Below are 18,537 nucleotides of genomic sequence, written 5' to 3' on the forward strand. Positions count from 1 at the left end.
TCCTACCCTGAAACACAGTATGGTTCATGTAAAGTCCAGAACCCTCCTAACGGCAGGCTTCCTAGAAGAGAAGATAAACTGAGTGCCTATCAGGGCTGGTTTGAGGGGCAGTCCCATAGCATATTCTCGGTATGTCTGGGAGGCTGGGAGAGCCCTGTAGGGAAGCACCAGTGGAGACTTCTGGCTCACGTCCCGACAGAGAGAGCATGTTTCTGGTCTGGGTAGGTGTCTGGGAGAACTGGAGGCTGTTCTCTGAGGTGGGGTCCTGCCTGGGGTCTCGGGAGCAGCTGCTGCCCCTAACTGCAGGTTGGGTGAACCCATCACTGACCCTGGCCCATGCACACTGCCTGTTTTCTGATTGTTCAACACAGTCTGCCTCTCAGAGCAGCTGTTGGGCTCTGCGCCACCTCCAAGCCTGGGAAAGGCCCTGGGGTCAAGGGGCAGGCATTATCCTGCCTCTCTTGGCAAGTGAGAAGGTCCCAATCTGATGGCAGAGCCCAAATCAGAGTCTGATGAGGAAAAACGGGGCCTGTCTTTGGTGGGGAGCCTCACATGTGGTGTGTTAGAGGCAGGACCATCGTTAAATTTTCAGGAATTTTTTGAGCCAGTTTTATTTTTAGACGGAGTCTCGCTCTGTCACCCAGGCTGGAGTGCAATGCTGCGATCTCAGCTCACTGTAGCTTCTACCTCCCGGGTTTAATCGATTCTCCTGCCTCGGCCTCCTGAGTAGCTGGGATTACAGGCATGTGCCACCACACCCAGCTAATTTTGTATTTTTAGTAGAGATGGGGTTTCTCCATATTGGTCAGGCTGCTCTCTAACTCCCGACCTCAGGTGATCTACCTGCCTTGGCCTCCCAAAGTGCTGGGATAACAGGAGTGAGCCACCGCACCCAGCCGATCCAGTTGTTAGATACGAGTATTATTAAAAGTTTAGGCCGGGCGAAGTGGTTCATGCCTGTAAATCTCAGCACTTTGAGAGGCCGAGGCAGGTGGATCACGAGGTCAGGAGTTTGAGACCAGCCTGGCCAACATGATGAAACCCCATCTCTACTAAAAATGCAAGAATTAGCCAGGCGTGGTGGTGGGTGTCTGTAATCCCAGCTACTCGGGAGGCTGAGGCAGGAGAATTGCTTGAACCCAGGAAGTGGAGGTTGCAGTGAGCTGAGATTGCACCATTGCACTCCAGCCTGGGCGACAGAGCGAAACTCCATCTCAGAAAAAAAAAAAGGAAAAAAACAACATTTGTCTCCTGGTACACCTCCATCAGAGCTCTGATGGAGACCAAGTGCATTGTCAATGAGCAGTAATAGTTTGAAAGGAGTCTTTTTTTCTGAGCAGTGGGTTTTAACAATGGGTTTAAAATATTCAGTAAACCAACCATGCACAGTGGCTTACACCTGTAATCCTAGCACTTCGGGAGGCCGAGGTGGGTGGATCACTTGAGGTCAGAAGTTTGAGACAAACCTGGTCAACATGGTGAGACCCTGTCTCTACTAAAAATATAAAAATTAGCCATGCATGGTGGCACGTGCCTCTAATCCAAAGTATTTGGGAGGCTGAGGCAGGAGAATCATGTGAACCTGGGAGGAGGAGGTTATGGTGAGCTGAGATGGTGGCATTGCCTCCAGCCTGGGCAACAGAGGGAGACGAAAAGAGAGAGAGAGAGAGAGAGAGAGGAAGGGAGGGAGACACAGCCTTCTCATGGAAGAAGATGCCATCTAGAATTTTCATGGCTCGCAAGAAGTCAATGCCTGGCTTCAAAGCTTCAAAGGGCAGGCAGACTCTCTTATTAGGGGCTAATGCAGCTGGTGGCTTTAAGTTGAAGCCATTGCGAGTGATCCACTCACCTCGGCCTCCCTAAGTGCTAGGATTACAGGCATGAGTCACCGGCCCTGACCAGAAGGCTGTTTTGTCTACATTGAAAATCTTGTTTAGTGTAGCCACCTTTATCCGTGATCTTATTGAAATCTTCTGGAGAATTTGCTGCAGCTTCTCCATCAGCACTTGCTGCTTCACCTTACATGTTTATGTTCTGGAGATGGCTGCTTTCCTTAAACCTCATGAACCAGCCTCTGCTGGCTTCAAACCTTTCTTCTCCAGCTTCCTCTCTTCTCTCAGCCTCTACAGAATTGAAGAGAGTTTGCTCTGGATTAGACTTTGGCTTAAAGAATGTTGTGGCTGGTCTGATGTTCCATCTAACCCAGTAAAACTTTCACCATATGAGCGATAAGGCTGTTTCACTTTCTTTTTTTTTTTTTTGAGACAGAGTCTTACTCTGTTGCCAGGCACCAGGCTGGAGTGCAGTGGCACAATCTCGGCTCACTGCAACCTCCGCCTCCGGGGTACAAGCAATTCTCCTGCCTCAGCCTCCTAAGTAGCTGGGACTACAGGCGCACGCCACCATGCCCAGCTAATTTTTGTATTTTTTAGTAGAGATGGGGTTTCACCATGTTGGCCAGGATGGTCTCGATCTCTTGACCTCGTGATCCGCCCACCTCGGCCTCCCAAAGTGCTGGGATTACAGGGTGAGCCACCGCGCCCGGCCTGGCTGTTTCACTTTCTTAGCATTTGTGTGTTTACTGGAGTAGCCCTTTTAATTTCCTTCAAGAACTCTTTCTTTGCATTCACAACTTGGCTGTTTGGTGCTGGCCGCCTAGTTTTGGACCTATCTCAGCTTTCAACATGCCTTCCATGCTAAGTTTAATCATTTCTAGCTTTTTTTTTTTTAGACAGAGTTTCACTCTGTCCCCCAGGCTGGGGTGAAGTGGCGCAATCTCAGCTCACCGCAACCTTCGCGCCCCGGTTTTAAGTGATTCTCCTGCCTCAGCCTCCCGAGTAGCTGGGACTACAGGCACCAGTTACCATGCCCAGCTAATTTTTGTATTTTTAGTAGAGACAGGTTTCTGCCATGTTGGCCAGGCTGGTCTCCTGACTTCAAGTGATCCACCCGCCTTGGCCTCCTAAAGTGCTAGGATTATAAGCATGAGCCACTGCGCCTGGCCCATTTCTAGCTTTTGACTTAAAGTGAGAGATATGTGACTCTTCCTTTCACTTGAATACTTAGAGGCCATTGTGGGATTATTAACTGGTCTAATTTTAATATTGCTGTATCCCAGAGAATAGAGAAGCCCAAGAAGAGAGAGAGAGAGATGGGGGAATGGCCAGTGAGTAGAGCAGTCAGAACACACACAACACTTATCGATTAAGTTCGCTGTTTTGTATCGGTGAGGTTCATGGTGCCAAAACAATTGCAGTAGTAAAATCACAGATCACCATAACAGATAGTTTGAAATATTACAAGAATTACCAAAATGTAAGTCAGGCGCGGTGGCTCAAGCCTGTAATTCAAGCACTTTGGGAGGCCGAGGCAGGTGGATCACCTGAGGTCAGGAGTTTGAGATCAGTCTGGCCAACATGCTGAAACCCCATCTCTACTAAAAATACGAAAATTTGGCTGGGGCTAGTGACTCACACCTATAATCCCAGCACTTTGGGAGCTGAGGTGGACGGATCACCTGAGGTCAGGAGTTCAAGACCAGCCTCATCAACATGGAGAAACCCTGTCTCTACTAAAAATACAAAATTAGCCAGGTGTGGTGGTGTATGCCTGTAATCCCAGCTACTTGAGAGGCTGAGGCAGGAAAATCGTTTGAACCCGGGAGGCAGAGGTTACAGTGAGCTAAGATTGTACCATTGCACTCCAGCCTGGGCAACAAGAGCGAAACTCCATCTCAAAAAAAAAAAAAAAATTAGGTGTGGTGGCGGGTGCCTATAGTTCCAGCTACTCAGGTGGCTGAGGCAGGAGAATTGCTTGAGCCTGAGAGGTGGAGGTTGCAGTGAGCCGAGAGGGTGTCACTGCACTCCAGCCTGGGCAACAGAGCTAGACTTCATCTCAAAGGGAAAAAAAAATCACCAAAATGTGACACAGAGACACAAAGTAAGTATCTGCTGTTGAAGAAATGGTGCTGACAGACTTGCTTGACGCAGAGTTGTCATAAACCTTCTTCTGTAAAAAATGCAGTCTTTGCAGCACACAAAGCCCAGTAAACTGAGGTGTGCGTATGCTTCCTCGTTCTTCACTACATTGTATTGTTAGCTATGCTCTTGTTTGTTTGTTTGTTTTTTAAGACAGTGTCTTGCTCTGTTGCTCAGGCTAGAGTGCAGTGGCGTGATCTGGGCTCACTGCAACCTCCACCTTCCTGGTTCGAGCAATTCTCCTGCCTCAGCCTCCTGAGTAGCAGCTGGGACTACAGGCACCCGCTACCATGCCCAGCTAATTTTTGTATTTTAGTAGAGGCAGGATTTCACCACGTTGGCCAGGCCGGTCTCAAACTCCTGACCTCAAATGATTCACCTGCCTCGGCCTCCAAAAGTGCTGGGATTACAGGCTTGAGCCACTCACTGTGCCCGGCCTCTTAGCTGTGCTCTTGAGGTGATTTTACATTTGTCGTGTCTGTGGGGTAGAAATACTGTACAGTGGTGTTGGCAGCTCTTCCTGACTGCTTTCAGTGACTTCAGGTTGGTAGCTTGAAAGTCATGGTGGGAGTATTGACACCACAGAAATGGGCTATTGCTACGAATCAGAGCTGATAGTTGCTAATCCCAACCCTCCCAGAGCCAGTGGTGAAACACTGACCAGCACTCCACTGGAGATAGGATCATGCCCCAGGGAACCTGAGGGGGCGGATAAGACCCTGTTCTGGAAATCATCTGAGCTGTGCCCCAGCTCTAGCAAACAGCAACCCCCTGACTGACCCACCGGCCCACCCACAGATGAGGAGCTCTATGCTGGTGTGTACATCGATTTTATGGGCACTGATGCAGCCATCTTCCGCACCCTCGGAAAGCAGACGGCCATGCGCACGGATCAGTACAACTCCCGGTGGCTGAACGGTAAGCGTGGCCCCGGGAGCCCTTGTGTGGCCATGTGTCTGGGATGCAGCAAAAAGGTCATAAAGAAGCACACGTCGGGGAATTGGGGAAATGTTTAGCCTGTGACTACCTGGGGCAGGGGTAGTTTCTTATCTGGAGAGGGAGTTCTTGTACCTGGCTGGGGACTCTGCTGGAGAACAGGGGCACCATCAGAGTATGGGCTCACCCAGCTGACCCCTGCCATGCAGACCCGTCGTTCATCCATGCTGAGCTCATTCCTGACAGCTCGGAGCGTAATGATGATAAGCTCTACTTCTTCTTCCGTGAGCGGTCGGCAGAGGCGCCGCAGAGCCCCGCTGTGTACGCCCGCATCGGGCGCATCTGCCTGGTATGCATTGGCTGGGCCCCCAGGCTATTCCCTCCACCAGTTGTGGCTTCATCAGCCCTGCTTCAGCCAGGACTTGGGATCAAGAGATGATCTGACCCAGCTTCTTGCCCCACCCCCCAGAATGATGACGGTGGTCACTGTTGCCTGGTCAACAAGTGGAGTACATTCCTGAAGGCTCGGCTTGTCTGCTCTGTGCCGGGCGAGGATGGCATTGAGACTCACTTCGATGAGCTCCGTGAGTGCAATGCAGTTCCAGCTCCATGTGTTCAGGACTGAGCTGGGGAAGCTGGTCTCAGTGGGGTTCAGGGGAGGCTTCCCTCCAGAGGTGACCTGGAGTCAGAAGGATGGGCCAGAGGTAAGCTGGCCACGGTGGGGCAGGCTGAGCCCAGGCTAGGGTACTCTGGCTACAGCGAGAGGGACAGAGGCTGGGTGGGTGGTCAGGGTGCCTTTGGTGGGCCCCTCCCCTGCACAGAAGTGGGTGGGTTCCGGGGACTCCCACCCAAGGCACCCTCCAATACCTTCTCCCTCTGTCCCCCAGAGGACGTGTTTGTCCAGCAGACCCTGGACGTGAGGAACCCTGTCATTTATGCTGTCTTTACCTCCTCTGGGTGAGGCTGGGGTCAGGGCCAGCAGTGGCAGGGTGTGGCCCCGTTGGGGGATTATAACTTGTGGAGGACCCCAGCCCGGTGGCGAGCTGTGAAGAGGGGTAGTTTGGGGAGGGGCCCTGGGTGGAGGGTCCATCCTGCTCAGCAGCACCTGCCCTGCCCACAGCTCTGTGTTCCGAGGCTCTGCTGTGTGTGTCTACTCCATGGCTGACATTCGCATGGTCTTCAACGGGCCCTTTGCCCACAAGGAAGGCCCCAACTACCAGTGGATGCCCTTCTCAGGGAAGATGCCCTACCCACGGCCGGGCACGGTAAGGATCCCGCTCATCCTGCCTCTCCCCTTCCTCTTCTTCTAAGAGGCCTCAGGTCAGGCCCTTTGCAACATGGGCCCCATCATCATGGCCCTCCCAGCCAGCGGGATAGGTGGGCCATAATGCACACACAGACTGGCCTTCACACCAGTGTCAGGCTGTGGAGGAGCCCAGCCAGGATTCTGGGACAAAGATGGTGGGCTGGCTGTGGTCAACTGCTCCTTAGAGGGTCCTCTGTGGGGCTGTTTGGGAGCCAAATGTTGGAGGGAAGGGTCTTCCTGGCGGATGCTGGAGGCAGGCTGGAGGTCGACTCAGCTGAGGAACAGGAGGCAAAGAGTTGGAGAGGGGCAGGGCCAGGCCTCAGGCAGGGTCTCAGAGGTCACAGAGGCGTGTCACTTTATCTTGGTGTGACAGCTGATTTGGGAGTCTAAGCAGGAAAGCAGCAGATCTGATCCAGTGCAGTTCCCACTCCATGTGGTCAGGACTGGGCTGGGGAAGCTGGTTTCAGCGGGGGTTAGGGGAGACTTCCCTCCGGAGGTGACCTGCAGTGGAAAGGATGGGCCAGAGGTTAGCTGGCCATGGTGGGGGGCAGGCTGAGCCCAGGCTCAGGAGACAGCTTCAGGAAGGAGGAGAGCGAGGCTGGTGTGTGACAAGGACTCGGAGGCTGGTGTGTGACAAGGACTCGGAGCCTGCAGTCCAGCTGTGCAAGTGGGAGACGGTTGAGACCCTAGGAACAGTCAGAGAGGAAGGAGACGACAGGGTGGAGAGGAGGATGTGGAAGGGAGTGGTCTGCTTGGCCAAATGCTGCCACAGGGTCATGACACACTAAGCCAGGGAGATGGCTGTGGCGTTTGGCCACGTGGGACCTTGGCTGGAGCAGGACCTGCAGAGGTCAGGTGCAGGGCAGAAACCTGGAGAGGGGCTTTGGGGAGAGGAGCAGGTCAAGGTGGTGGGGACAGACAGTGCAGCGGCCTCTCCTGAAGCTCATGGCTCCAGCCTTCCCTGCCCGGGCAGCCTGGACTGACACTCGCCACCTGTCCACAGTGCCCTGGTGGAACCTTCACGCCATCCATGAAGTCCACCAAGGACTATCCTGATGAGGTGATCAACTTCATGCGCAGCCACCCGCTCATGTACCAGGCCGTGTACCCTCTGCAGCGGCGGCCCCTGGTGGTCCGCACAGGTGCTCCCTACCGCCTCACCACTGTCGCCGTGGACCAGGTGGATGCAGCCGATGGGCGCTATGAGGTGCTTTTCCTGGGCACAGGTACCCGCTGCTGCTCCCGGCCTCTCCCACGCTGGGCCCCCTGGGTGCGGGGTGCAGATCCTTGGGGCTGGGGCTTGCCCTGCTAGGGCTTGCTGCAAGCTCATCAGAGTCACCTCTTCATCCTCATCCTTTGGTGCCTTCTCCCTATTGCTGGGATAACGGAGGCTGGGGGTGAGAACACCCCATTCCCACTTCCATCCCCAGGGGCCCAGGAGAGCAGGGACACTGGGCATCTGGGACCCATGTATGGCAGGAAAGGGGTGGAGACAGATGGTAGACACCTCCAGGATACACGGGTCATCCACATGCTCATGTGTGCACGCACATGCCACAGTGCACCCACCACAGTTCCAGCAGCCCAGACACAGAAGAATGGATACTCCGGTGTCCTATTCTCAGCAGGGCCCAAAATCAGGGTCTGGGTTGGTGGGGGCAGACCCTGGCCATGACCCCCTATGTCCTGGGCCAGTCCTCTCTGACCTGGGGAAACCCTTCCACCTTGTCACAGAGCTCCTGCTCCAATGTCCTAGGGGGGTTTGGGCCCTGGTTGGGGAAGGGGCTGAGGCTGGTACCCCTTCCCCAGCATCCCCAGCCTCACTGAGGCCCTGCCCGGCCCGTTCCAGACCGCGGGACAGTACAGAAGGTCATTGTGCTGCCCAAGGATGACCAGGAAATGGAAGAGCTCATGCTGGAGGAGGTGGAGGTCTTCAAGGTGGGTGTGACAATACCCAGTCTGACCTCCCCAGTTTTAGCCTCTGACCCAAGACCTCTAGGTCAGGGCATGGAGGGGGGTCCCTGGAGTCCCAAGCTGATCTTTATCTCCTTCTAGGACCCAGCACCTGTCAAGACCATGACCATCTCTTCCAAGAGGGTGAGTCTTTGACAAGGTGGGCCAGGGATGGGGACAGGGCCTGCATCCCCTCAGGGTCATGCCCTCAGCACAGGGATGGATAAACTGAGGCATGGAACAGGGAAGAGGAGCCCAGCCCACCTGGCCGTTGGTGGGGCTGGCTATGGGATAGGGACTGACAAGGCCCTGTTCTTTGCCCCAGCAACAACTCTACGTGGCGTCGGCTGTGGGAGTCACACACCTGAGCCTGCACCGATGCCAGGCGTATGGGGCTGCCTGTGCTGACTGCTGCCTTGCCCGGGACCCTTACTGTGCCTGGGATGGCCAGGCCTGCTCCCGCTATACAGCATCCTCCAAGAGGTATGGACCCCTAGACACCTGGGATTTTAGCAACCAGACCCAGGGCCCTATCCTAGGGGATTGGGGGTACATAGGATATTACCCTGGGGGAATCTTAAGGCTAAGACATCACTGTCCTGGGGAAAAAGGGCCCTGCCCTGGAGTCAGGGGGCTACAGGGACCTAGGGGCGGGCAAGCTTTCTGGGAGCACTCCTTCAGAGGCTATCCCCATCCCCATCCAGGCGGAGCCGCCGGCAGGACGTCCGGCACGGAAACCCCATCAGGCAGTGCCGTGGGTTCAACTCCAATGGTGAGTGTGCTGGGCCTCTCCGTGGGGTGCTGCTCATACTGCAGAGCCCCATGCAGCCCATGAAGCTGCTCATAGGGCCCCCACTGTAAGGGTGCTCTGATGGCTAAGGGGGATGGGGGATAATGGAGATGGGATGTTACTAGTTGTCCCCTTAAGGAATGGATGCTCAACACACAGCTCTGCATTGGTGAGTAGGTGCCCCTTGGTGCCTGCCTTGAAGCAGCCAGCAGGCTACCCAGAAGCGATGCTGCTTTTGCTCAACCTCTCTCGCTCTATAGCCAACAAGAATGCCGTGGAGTCTGTGCAGTACGGTGTGGCCGGCAGTGCGGCCTTCCTTGAGTGCCAGCCCCGCTCGCCTCAAGCCACTGTTAAGTGGCTGTTCCAGCGAGATCCTGGTGACCGGCGCCGAGAGGTGAGTTCCTGTGCCCAGTGCTGCACCGTGAATGTGGGAGTCCTTGTGGGCTGGTGAAACGTAGAGGAGTGATCTGGAGCAACTCTCATGCTGTGAAACCTCTCCCAGGCTCCCTTCCCTATATGTAAAACCTTTGAGTGAAAATAGTTATGTGGAAACTCCATGAGACTGGCCTCATTATATGGAAAGTGTTTCTAGGTATGCCTCTTCACATGAAAATTCCACACGTATACCGCATTAGGGATGTATCTCCTTCTACAAAAACATCATGTGGGTGAGCTCCAGTATATGGAAATTCTGTGGGGCCCTCATTTTATGGAAATCCCTACAGGTGTCCCTGTTTACATGGAAATTCTATGTGGTTGTCCCAACTGGATATTCTCATTAAATGGAAAATCTGGCTGGGCATGGTGGCTCACACCTGTAACCCCAACATTTTGGGAAGCCAAGACAGGCAGATCACTTGAGGTCAGGAGTTAGAGACCAGCCTGGGCAACATGGTGAAACCCTTTCTCTACCAAAAATACAAAAATTAGCCGGGCATGGTCATGTATGTGGTCCCCGCTACTCGGGAGGCTGAGGTGGGAGGATGGCTTAAGCCTGGGAGGCAGAGGCTGCAGCCAAGACTGCACTCTAGCCTGGGTGACAGAGCCAGACCCCGTCTCAAAAAAAAAAGAAAAAAATTCTGTGTGCGCTTCAAACTCTTCTCATCGTACAGAACCTCCTATGGTCATCTCTCCTGAAATGGAGATCTGTACAGATGCCTTATTCAAATAGCTCTCATTGTGTGGAAACTATATGTGGGCTTTTCTGGCATATGGAAATTCCATATGGGTGCCTCTACACGGAATGGCCACAAAGGTGGTCTGATCTGGTCGCTGGCTAGGACTGTGGGGCGGTCACAGAACCCCTGAACCCCCTCTCCTTGCCCCTGCAGATTCGTGCAGAGGACCGTTTCCTGCGCACAGAGCAGGGCTTGTTGCTGCGTGCCCTGCAGCTCAGTGATCGTGGCCTCTACTCCTGCACAGCCACGGAAAACAACTTCAAGCACATTGTCACACGAGTGCAACTGCATGTACTGGGCCGGGACGCCGTCCATGCTGCCCTTTTCCCACCACTGGCTGTGAGCGCCCCGCCATCCCCAGGTGCAGGCCCCCCAACGCCTCCTTACCAGGAGCTGGCCCAGCTGCTGGCCCAGCCAGAAGTGGGCCTCATCCACCAGTACTGCCAGGGTTACTGGCGTCATGTGCCCCCCAGCCCCAGGGAGGCTCCAGGGGCACCTCGGCCTCCTGAGTACCAGGACCAGAAAAAGCCCCGGAACCGCCGGCACCACCCTCCGGACACATGAGGCCAGCTGCCTGAGCCCTGCCATGGGCCAGCCTAGCCCTCGTCCCTTTTAATATAAAAGATATATATATATATACATATATATATATATATAAAATATCTATATTCTATACATACCCTGCCCCTGCAAAGACAGTATTTATTGGTGGGTTGAATATAGCCTGCCTCAGCGGCAGCATCCTCCACAACTTAGACCCATGCTGGTCAGAGACGGCAGGAAACAGAGCCAGCCTAACCAGGCCCAGCCAGTTGGCGGGGCCAGGCCAGGACCACACCGTCCCCAGACTCAGCTGGAAGTCTACCTGCTCGACAGCCTCTGCCAAGATCTACAGGACACAGGGAGGGAGCAAAGCAAGCCCTACTTGAATGGGGCTTGGACTGTCCACCTTTTTTGATGTGTGCTGTCAGCCTGTGCTGTGGCATAGACATGGATGCGAGGACCACTTTGGAGACTGGGGTGGGCTCAGGTGCACTCAGAGAAGGGAAAAAGGGGCCGTTACAGGATGCCAGCTCCTGCCTGGGTTGGGGTCACTCAGCCATGGCCAGCCCCTTCCCGGGTATTTATTCTCTATTTATTGGGGATAGGAGAAGAGGCATCCTGCCTGGGTGGGGCAGCTCCTTCAGCCCCTTCTCCCCTCCCCACCTGGCCAGGGCAGGGCCACCCCACTCTACCTCCTTAGCTTTTCCTATGCCGCTTGGACTTGGAGGCTAGGAGCATAGCACAGGGGCCAGGCCCAGCCCTGAGGGGAGGGGGTCCGTGGTGGAGGCCTGGGGCCAGTAGAGGCTCCCCAGGGTTCCCTTATGTCCACCACTTCAAGCGATGGGTGTAATTAGCTCTGGGGGGCAGTTGGGTAGATGGGTGGGGGCTTCTGGCGGCCTTTGCTGCCCAGGCCACAGCCGCCTTTGGGTTCCATCTTGCTAATAAACACTGGCTCTGGGACTAGACTGGCTTCTCTCCTTGGTCGGGGGGTGGTTTAGAGCCACATGTGGTGGGCCTGGGGAGCCAGGTCGGGGGCTGGGGAGTAGATTGGCCCCACTTTAAACAAACCCAACATGTAGAAACCACATTCGGTTTGAGAAACCCTTGGGCAGTGTAAAGGGCTGCAGAGACCCCCCCCAGAGCCCACTCACTCCTCAGGGTCAGGGAGGGTGGGTGGAGCCCAAAGGCTGAAAGTGGCACAAATGAAATGGCCTCACTCCTGGACAGATCCCCATCATCCAACAGGATGGGTGTAGAAACTGCCAGCCCGCGATAGGAGCCAGCATCCAATTCCCACGCATACTACTTAGAGACAGCCGTTAGTGCCAGGTGTCTGGGCCCTGGCACCCCCTTGTGGTCTCTTGAGTCTGTGGCAGAGTTGAGTGCTAAAAGGCAGCCAGGTAGATACATGTGCACACATATATAAGCATGCACACGGGCATCCATGTACACCCAGGTATACATGCACAAACGTGTCAAATCATTGCTTGCTTGGTGCCAGTAAAAGACACATACATCCAGCACACAGAACAGATATGCATGCCCACCAGAGTCCATTGGAAGCAGAAGGCCTGCTTAGAGCAACTCCAGCCCATGATATGGGGCAATGTTCACCATTTCCCTCTCTCTGGATTCCCTGCAGGGCATAAAATCCCAGTCCAGGCCAGGCACGGTGGCTCACGCCTGTAATCCCAGCACTTTGGGAGGCAGAGGCGAGTAAATCATGAGGTCAGAAGTTCAATACCAGCCTGGCCAAGATGGTGAAACCTTGTCTCTACTAAAAAAAAATTACAAAAAGTAGCCAGGCATGGTGGCAGGTGCCTGTAGTCCCAGCTACTCAGGAGGCTGAGGCAGAGAATTGCTTGAACCCAGGAGGCGGAGGTTGCAGTGAGCCAAGATGGTGCCACTGCACTCGGCCTGGGTGACAGAGCAAGACTCTGTCTAAAAAAAAAAAAAAAATCCCAGTCCAGAATCACCCAGCCCTTCTTAACCTCTTCCTTCGGTGTGACACTTTGAGCCTCTACTTCCTCATCAGTAAAATGAGGCTGATGACATGGGTACCCATTCTCCAGGGCCAGTGTGAGCTTACAAGAAGATAAGGAGTGGTGCTGAGCCTGGTGCCTGGCAAGCGGCAGGTGGTCCAGGCATGCTTCTCCCAATTACACCCTCTCACTGCCAGCCCCACCTCCATCATCCTCACCCCCAGGGCTCAAGGGTCTGTCTTCCCCTTTCTCAGCCCTGCCCCTACGAACGTGTCTCCCTACTCCCAGGCAGAGGTAGGGCCTCTCCTTGGGGGGGAGGGGCAGGAGGACATCGGGGTGCAGAGTCAGCTGTTGAGGGATTGGGGCTATGCCAACCTGATTAGAAGGGTTGGGGGGGCTGAGCTGGATTCACCTGTCCTTGTCTCTGATTGGCTCTTGGACACCCCCAGCCCCCAAATCCCACTAAGCAGCCCCACCAGGGCCTGCACAGGTCCGTGGAGAGCCAGTTGATTGCAGGTCCTCCTGGGGCCAGAAGGGTGCCTGGGAGGCTGGGTTCTGGGGATCCCCTCCATCCAGAAGAACTACCTGCTCACTCCGTCCCTTCGCCTGCTGCTGGACCATGGGGGCTGGGGCCAGTGCTGAGGAGAAGCACTCCAGGGAGCTGGAAAAGAAGCTGAAAGAAGACGCTGAGAAGGATGCTCGAACTGTGAAGCTGCTGCTTCTGGGTAGGGGTGTGAGCCCAGGGGTGGGGCCATTGCCACCAGGTCATTGGTCTGGAGGCAGGCAGGCAGCCCTTCTGTGAAGCAAGTGTTCCTTGGGAAGTAGTGTGAACCTGTCACAGGGTAGGGCACAGGGTGGGAGCCCTGGCCAAGCAAGGCCAGGCCTGACAGGTGCTAGTCCCCCAAGGCTGGATATCCCATGAAGCCCCTCTCCAGACGGCTGGCTCTGTCTCAGGTAACCCACCCTCCCCAGAAGTGTGTGCCAACCACATTCTTGTACGGGTGTGTGGAAGGCCAACTCTTCTGCGGCTGGGCTCCTGCAAGCTCCCTGCAGCCTTTGGTTTGATGGGCCTGCTGGGCAGCGCTCAGAAGCCAGGGGCCTCACTGGGAGCCCGTTATTGGGCTGCTCCTTTAGGAAGGGGATGGGCATAGTCCTTCTGGGAGTGGGGAGCCTCTAGGACCATCCAGATCCACAAAGAATGGCCCTCAGGTGCCAGAGGGCTGTGACTGGTAGACCTACAAAGCAGCCAGAGGGGCGGGCGGGTGCCGAGGCCCAGCAGGAGTAGATAAAGCTGTGTCCCACGGACCATGGGCAGTGAGGAGAGATGGGACTGATTCAGGCCTGCCTCAAGGTCACCGACCTCTCAAGGGGAAAGAGCAGCTTCAAAAGGGCCGGGCAGGCTTCACCCACGCTCCCCAGGGTCCGGTCAACCAGCTGGAGGTGGGTGAGGGACCAAGCCAGCCCCACTTCCTCCCCAAGGCAGAGAGGCTAAGCCAGAAATCTCATTAACTGTGCCTAACACCCTCGCAGGGGCAGGCTCGGAAAGGATGTCAGCTCTGCCCTCCCTCCTACCCAAAGGCGCTAATTCCCTCTGAGCCTCTAGGAGACACCCCCACCCCTTCAGGTGAAAAGCAAGGGGTTGACCCGCCTCCAATAACCCAGTGAATGAGGTACCAGAGGCTCCCACAAGGTGGCGGTGGCGCTCCGGAATTTCTTCATTGTGTTCTCACAGCACAATAAAGGCTGTCTGAGCCGGGGTCTTGGGGCCTCCCCTGTCCCAGAACAGTTGATGTCGTTGATTCCCCTCGTTGGCTTCCTTTCTTCACTTTCCAGACATTTGCAAACCTTGTGCTGTCAGGGTGTTAGGACTTACTTTGGATGGGGAGGGAGGTAGGTGTGACTATGGGGTGCGGACTGTTGCCCAGGCTTCTTTGCTGCGGGTCCACCCAGCCAACTCGGACTGGCCCAGTACTCCTGGCCTCCTTGCGCGGGGCGGGGGGCAGGCGGTCAGCGCAGCTCTGAGGCGCCGCCTACCTTTCAGGTGCTGGTGAATCCGGGAAGAGCACCATTGTCAAGCAGATGAAGTGAGTGCCCCTGCCTGTCCTGAGGTCCCTCGGGCTGGGTCCTTCCCCACTTGCCCACGAGGGGCTGACCCTGCTCGCTTCGGCCCCAGGATTATCCACCAGGACGGGTACTCGCTGGAAGAGTGCCTCGAGTTCATCGCCATCATCTACGGCAACACGTTGCAGTCCATCCTGGCCATCGTGCGCGCCATGACCACACTCAACATCCAGTACGGAGACTCTGCACGCCAGGTGTGCCAGGAGGCGGGCTGAGCGGGCCTCTGGGGACTCGAGGCGCGCGGCTGCACCCTTGTCCCTGCCCGCCACCAGCCACTCTCACCTTGCCCCCAGGACGACGCCCGGAAGCTAATGCACATGGCGGACACCATCGAGGAGGGCACGATGCCCAAGGAGATGTCGGACATCATCCAGCGGCTGTGGAAGGACTCCGGTATCCAGGCCTGTTTTGAGCGCGCCTCAGAGTACCAGCTCAACGACTCGGCGGGCTAGTGAGTGCGCGGGCAGCGCGGGACGCAGGGTGCGGGAGGGACCCTCCACGCCTCCCCACCCACCACGGCCCGGTCTCGTGCAGCTATCTCTCCGATCTGGAGCGCCTGGTAACCCCGGGCTACGTGCCCACCGAGCAAGACGTACTGCGCTCGCGAGTCAAGACCACGGGCATCATCGAGACGCAGTTCTCCTTCAAGGACCTCAACTTCCGGTACGACCCGCGTGCTAGCCCGGGAGGTCACTGCCCCAGGCCCGGTCCCGCCCCGGGGACCCCATCCCTGCTATAGGCCCTGCCCCTTCCTGGATATCCCGCCAGCAAAAAGGGTGCTAGTCCCAGCCGAGAGCTCCCCGAGTACCACTGGGCGAGGGGATGCCTGCGGGCAAGCCCGGGGGCCCGGGGCGCGGGTTCAGACCCCCGCGGCCCCGCAGGATGTTCGATGTGGGCGGGCAGCGCTCCGAGCGCAAGAAGTGGATCCACTGCTTCGAGGGCGTGACCTGCATCATCTTCATCGCGGCGCTGAGCGCCTACGACATGGTGCTGGTGGAGGACGACGAAGTGGTGCGTGCCAGGCAGGGTCTGTGTTCCAGGGGCGAGGTGGAGCTGCTGGCCCCTGGAGGCAGAGACCGCGCGCTGGGCGGGGGGAGGGACCAAGAAGGGAGGCCGGTCCGGGGCGGCCTGAGGCGGCCGGGAGGCATTCAGCAGGCCCACCTGGGGCAGTGCGGGGCGCCCTCTGCGAGTCAGCTGAGCGGCAAGCGCCGCGCGGCCGGGAGCCCAGAGAGCAGGGGCTGCGGGGTCGGATGCGGCCCCTGGTGCCCGACAGCCACTGCCCTCCTCAGAACCGCATGCACGAGAGCCTGCACCTGTTCAACAGCATCTGCAACCACCGCTACTTCGCCACGACGTCCATCGTGCTCTTTCTCAACAAGAAAGACGTCTTCTTCGAGAAGATCAAGAAGGCGCACCTCAGCATCTGCTTCCCGGACTACGACGGTGAGGCGCCCGTACTGCCGCCAGGCGGCGCCCCCGCCCCACGATCGCGGCACGCGCCCTCCGCCCCGGCGCGGGGAAGGAAGGGCTGGGCCGAGTGAGAGCTCCCGCCCCCGCAGGGCCCAACACCTACGAGGACGCCGGCAACTACATCAAGGTGCAGTTCCTCGAGCTCAACATGCGGCGCGACGTGAAGGAGATCTATTCCCACATGACGTGCGCCACCGACACGCAGAACGTCAAATTTGTCTTCGACGCTGTCACCGACATCATCATCAAGGAGAACCTCAAAGACTGCGGCCTCTTCTGAGGTGGGTCGCGGCCCTCTCCAGAGCCTTGCCTCAGTATCCCAGCTCCGTCCCAGCTCCCCACCCCACGCCAACGCCCTGGCGCCTCACCTCCAAATTCCGGTGCCCTCTGCCTCCAGGCCCCACCCCAGCACCTCAGCTCCACCCACAACCAGAGGCTCTGCTCCACCGCCAGAGGCCCCGCCCCACTCACACAAGTCCCACCCATTGAATTTCTTTTGGCCCCTCCCTAAGGCCTCAGGTGTCACAGCTTCCAGGGCTGCCCCCAACACGCAATGCCTAAACCCATTTATTTTGTGTCTCAGGGATGCTGACTCGGTTTCCTTTGCTCTTCACAGCTGCCTGAATTCATGCGTGTCAGTTGCCCCGAGACCCGATAGCCCTAGCTGCCTTGCAGCCCCAGCCCTCAGGACTCTATCAGACCCCAGAACTCCTGGGCCCCAGCCTGCCACCTCATCAAAGCCCTGAGCCCTGCTAGCTTTGAGGCCCGGACCCTCCTCCATACCTCCCACAGTCTCCCAGCGTCCCATGCCCCCAACCCCAGCCCTGCCCTTCACTGCCTGGCTGTGCTGGCCTCTAGGACTCACAGCAGCCAGCCCCAGCTAGGAATGGGCAGGACTTGGGGCAGCTGAAGCTCTCCATGACTCAGCAGTGCCCAACTGACCAATCTCCTGCAGGTCTCCTGTCCCTGGGGGCCCACAACTCACCTGGTGGGTCTGGGCTCAGCAAACAGCCCTCCCTCCCAGCGTTTCATCAAAGACAGGGGATATCCCTCCCACACACAGGCCAGCTGCTTACCCTGCCACCTCCATGTGACAAGTTTGGCACCTGTCTACCCAGGACCAGTGACTGTCCCTCCCAGCACCCTCCAAAGGGTCCAGAGTCCAAGCTAGCTCTGGCTTGTGCAGTCCCCACATAAATAAATTAGTGGGGAGGGGGCAGATCTGGGGGTCTTTGGGTGCCAGAGTGAGACACAGCAGGACCCTTCCCCAAATACCAGGTTCAGAGCAACCCCCAGCCCCTCCTCCAGCAAGATCTGCTCGTTGGACACAAGATCCTTGGACAGAGGTCCTTGGACACCAGATCCACATGCCACTTCCCCACACACACATAGTACCCCCGTCTGACTGGACAACAGGATGGTCTGTTAAGGCAGGGTACTGTTGACACCAGCTATGGCCAATGACCGGGCTGTCCTGAGGGGTGGCTGGGGACAGAGTTCAGCTCCTATCGATCAGCCCAGACAGAGGACTCAGGATAGGACAAAAGCCCTGGCTGTGCCCAAAAGGGTCTACCTCAGGTGGGGTTACAAGCAAGCCCAGGTGACCCTCTTGTCCCTGCCAGCAGCTTCTCTTCCTCCCTCCATTCAGGTTCCCTGCAGGGGAAGCTGAGAGCCATGGCTGAACTATCAGGGACAAAGGCCCATGTCCCCAAATCCCTGCTCCCTCCTTCTTCATCCAACACCAAATCTTTGTTTATGCCCATGGACCAGGGCCTGTGCTGCAGTCGGGGACAAGGAGCTTCCGTCTGGCAAGGCTGGGGCACAATTTACACTCCCTCAGCTAGACTCACACGCTCAGCAATAAACCTTTGCATCCAGCCCCAGCTGTCTTTTCTTGGTAGAGGGCTTAATTATCACAAGTCATGGGCATTTATTAAGTGCCCAGTGCTGGGCTGGGCATGAAGTGGGAAGATGGCCTCTCCCAGGAAGAAGTACCTGGTCTGACAAGGTGGGGCACTCTTGGAGGTATGGGACCAATTCATGGCTCTTGACAGGGGTTAGGAGAGAGGAGCTGCGGAAAAGTTTCACAGGGACAGTCTTGGATCAAGAGGGAGTTTTGAGGTGGAGGCTCATTCTGGCAGGGACAGTAGTATATACCAACCCTAGAAACATGAGCTCACAGCCACAGGAGTTCAGTGTAGCAAGAGCAGGGGAGGAGAGGCGTGGACAGGTGCCCAAAGCCAGTCAGAGGCCCTGGGCTTTCTCAGAAGGTGATGGAGAG

The 18,537-nt window shown here is 56.7% G+C and overlaps 2 protein-coding genes across 10 annotated transcripts in view; both read left to right on the plus strand.

Annotated features, from left to right (window-relative positions):
* Positions 1-11,643, plus strand: part of SEMA3F (semaphorin 3F) — a 47,958-nt gene extending 36,315 nt beyond the window's left edge. For all 8 annotated transcript variants that reach the window (XM_012467781.2, XM_012467778.3, XM_012467779.3 and 5 more), the window contains 12 exons: positions 4,776-4,895; positions 5,123-5,262; positions 5,383-5,497; positions 5,801-5,870; positions 6,034-6,178; positions 7,223-7,445; positions 8,069-8,157; positions 8,275-8,316; positions 8,498-8,655; positions 8,877-8,944; positions 9,223-9,356; positions 10,294-11,643. In XM_012467781.2, coding sequence (XP_012323204.1) covers positions 4,776-4,895; positions 5,123-5,262; positions 5,383-5,497; positions 5,801-5,870; positions 6,034-6,178; positions 7,223-7,445; positions 8,069-8,157; positions 8,275-8,316; positions 8,498-8,655; positions 8,877-8,944; positions 9,223-9,356; positions 10,294-10,704 — 1,715 coding nt within the window. In that variant the 3' untranslated portion in view covers positions 10,705-11,643. The remainder of the gene's footprint in view (positions 1-4,775; positions 4,896-5,122; positions 5,263-5,382; positions 5,498-5,800; positions 5,871-6,033; positions 6,179-7,222; positions 7,446-8,068; positions 8,158-8,274; positions 8,317-8,497; positions 8,656-8,876; positions 8,945-9,222; positions 9,357-10,293) is intronic.
* Positions 11,644-13,147: 1,504 nt separating this feature from the next.
* Positions 13,148-18,133, plus strand: GNAT1 (G protein subunit alpha transducin 1). 2 transcript variants are annotated; one of them, XM_012467788.3, is made up of 9 exons: positions 13,148-13,390; positions 14,707-14,749; positions 14,839-14,980; positions 15,080-15,237; positions 15,321-15,449; positions 15,668-15,797; positions 16,076-16,229; positions 16,346-16,537; positions 17,905-18,133. In XM_012467788.3, exons 1-8 carry the CDS (start codon positions 13,285-13,287, stop codon positions 16,534-16,536), a joined length of 1,053 nt encoding a protein of 350 aa, XP_012323211.1. In that variant the 5' UTR covers positions 13,148-13,284; the 3' UTR covers position 16,537; positions 17,905-18,133. The 2 variants fall into 2 exon arrangements, with proteins under 2 accessions (XP_012323211.1, XP_012323210.1); XM_012467787.3 differs by having other exon boundaries at positions 13,149-13,390; positions 16,873-18,133.
* The last annotated feature ends 404 nt before the right edge of the window (positions 18,134-18,537 follow it).

Source organism: Aotus nancymaae, unplaced genomic scaffold (genome assembly GCF_030222135.1).
Source record: "Aotus nancymaae isolate 86718 unplaced genomic scaffold, 86718_ANA_hifiasm-v0.15.2.pri h1tg000067l, whole genome shotgun sequence".
NCBI lineage: Eukaryota > Metazoa > Chordata > Mammalia > Primates > Aotidae > Aotus > Aotus nancymaae.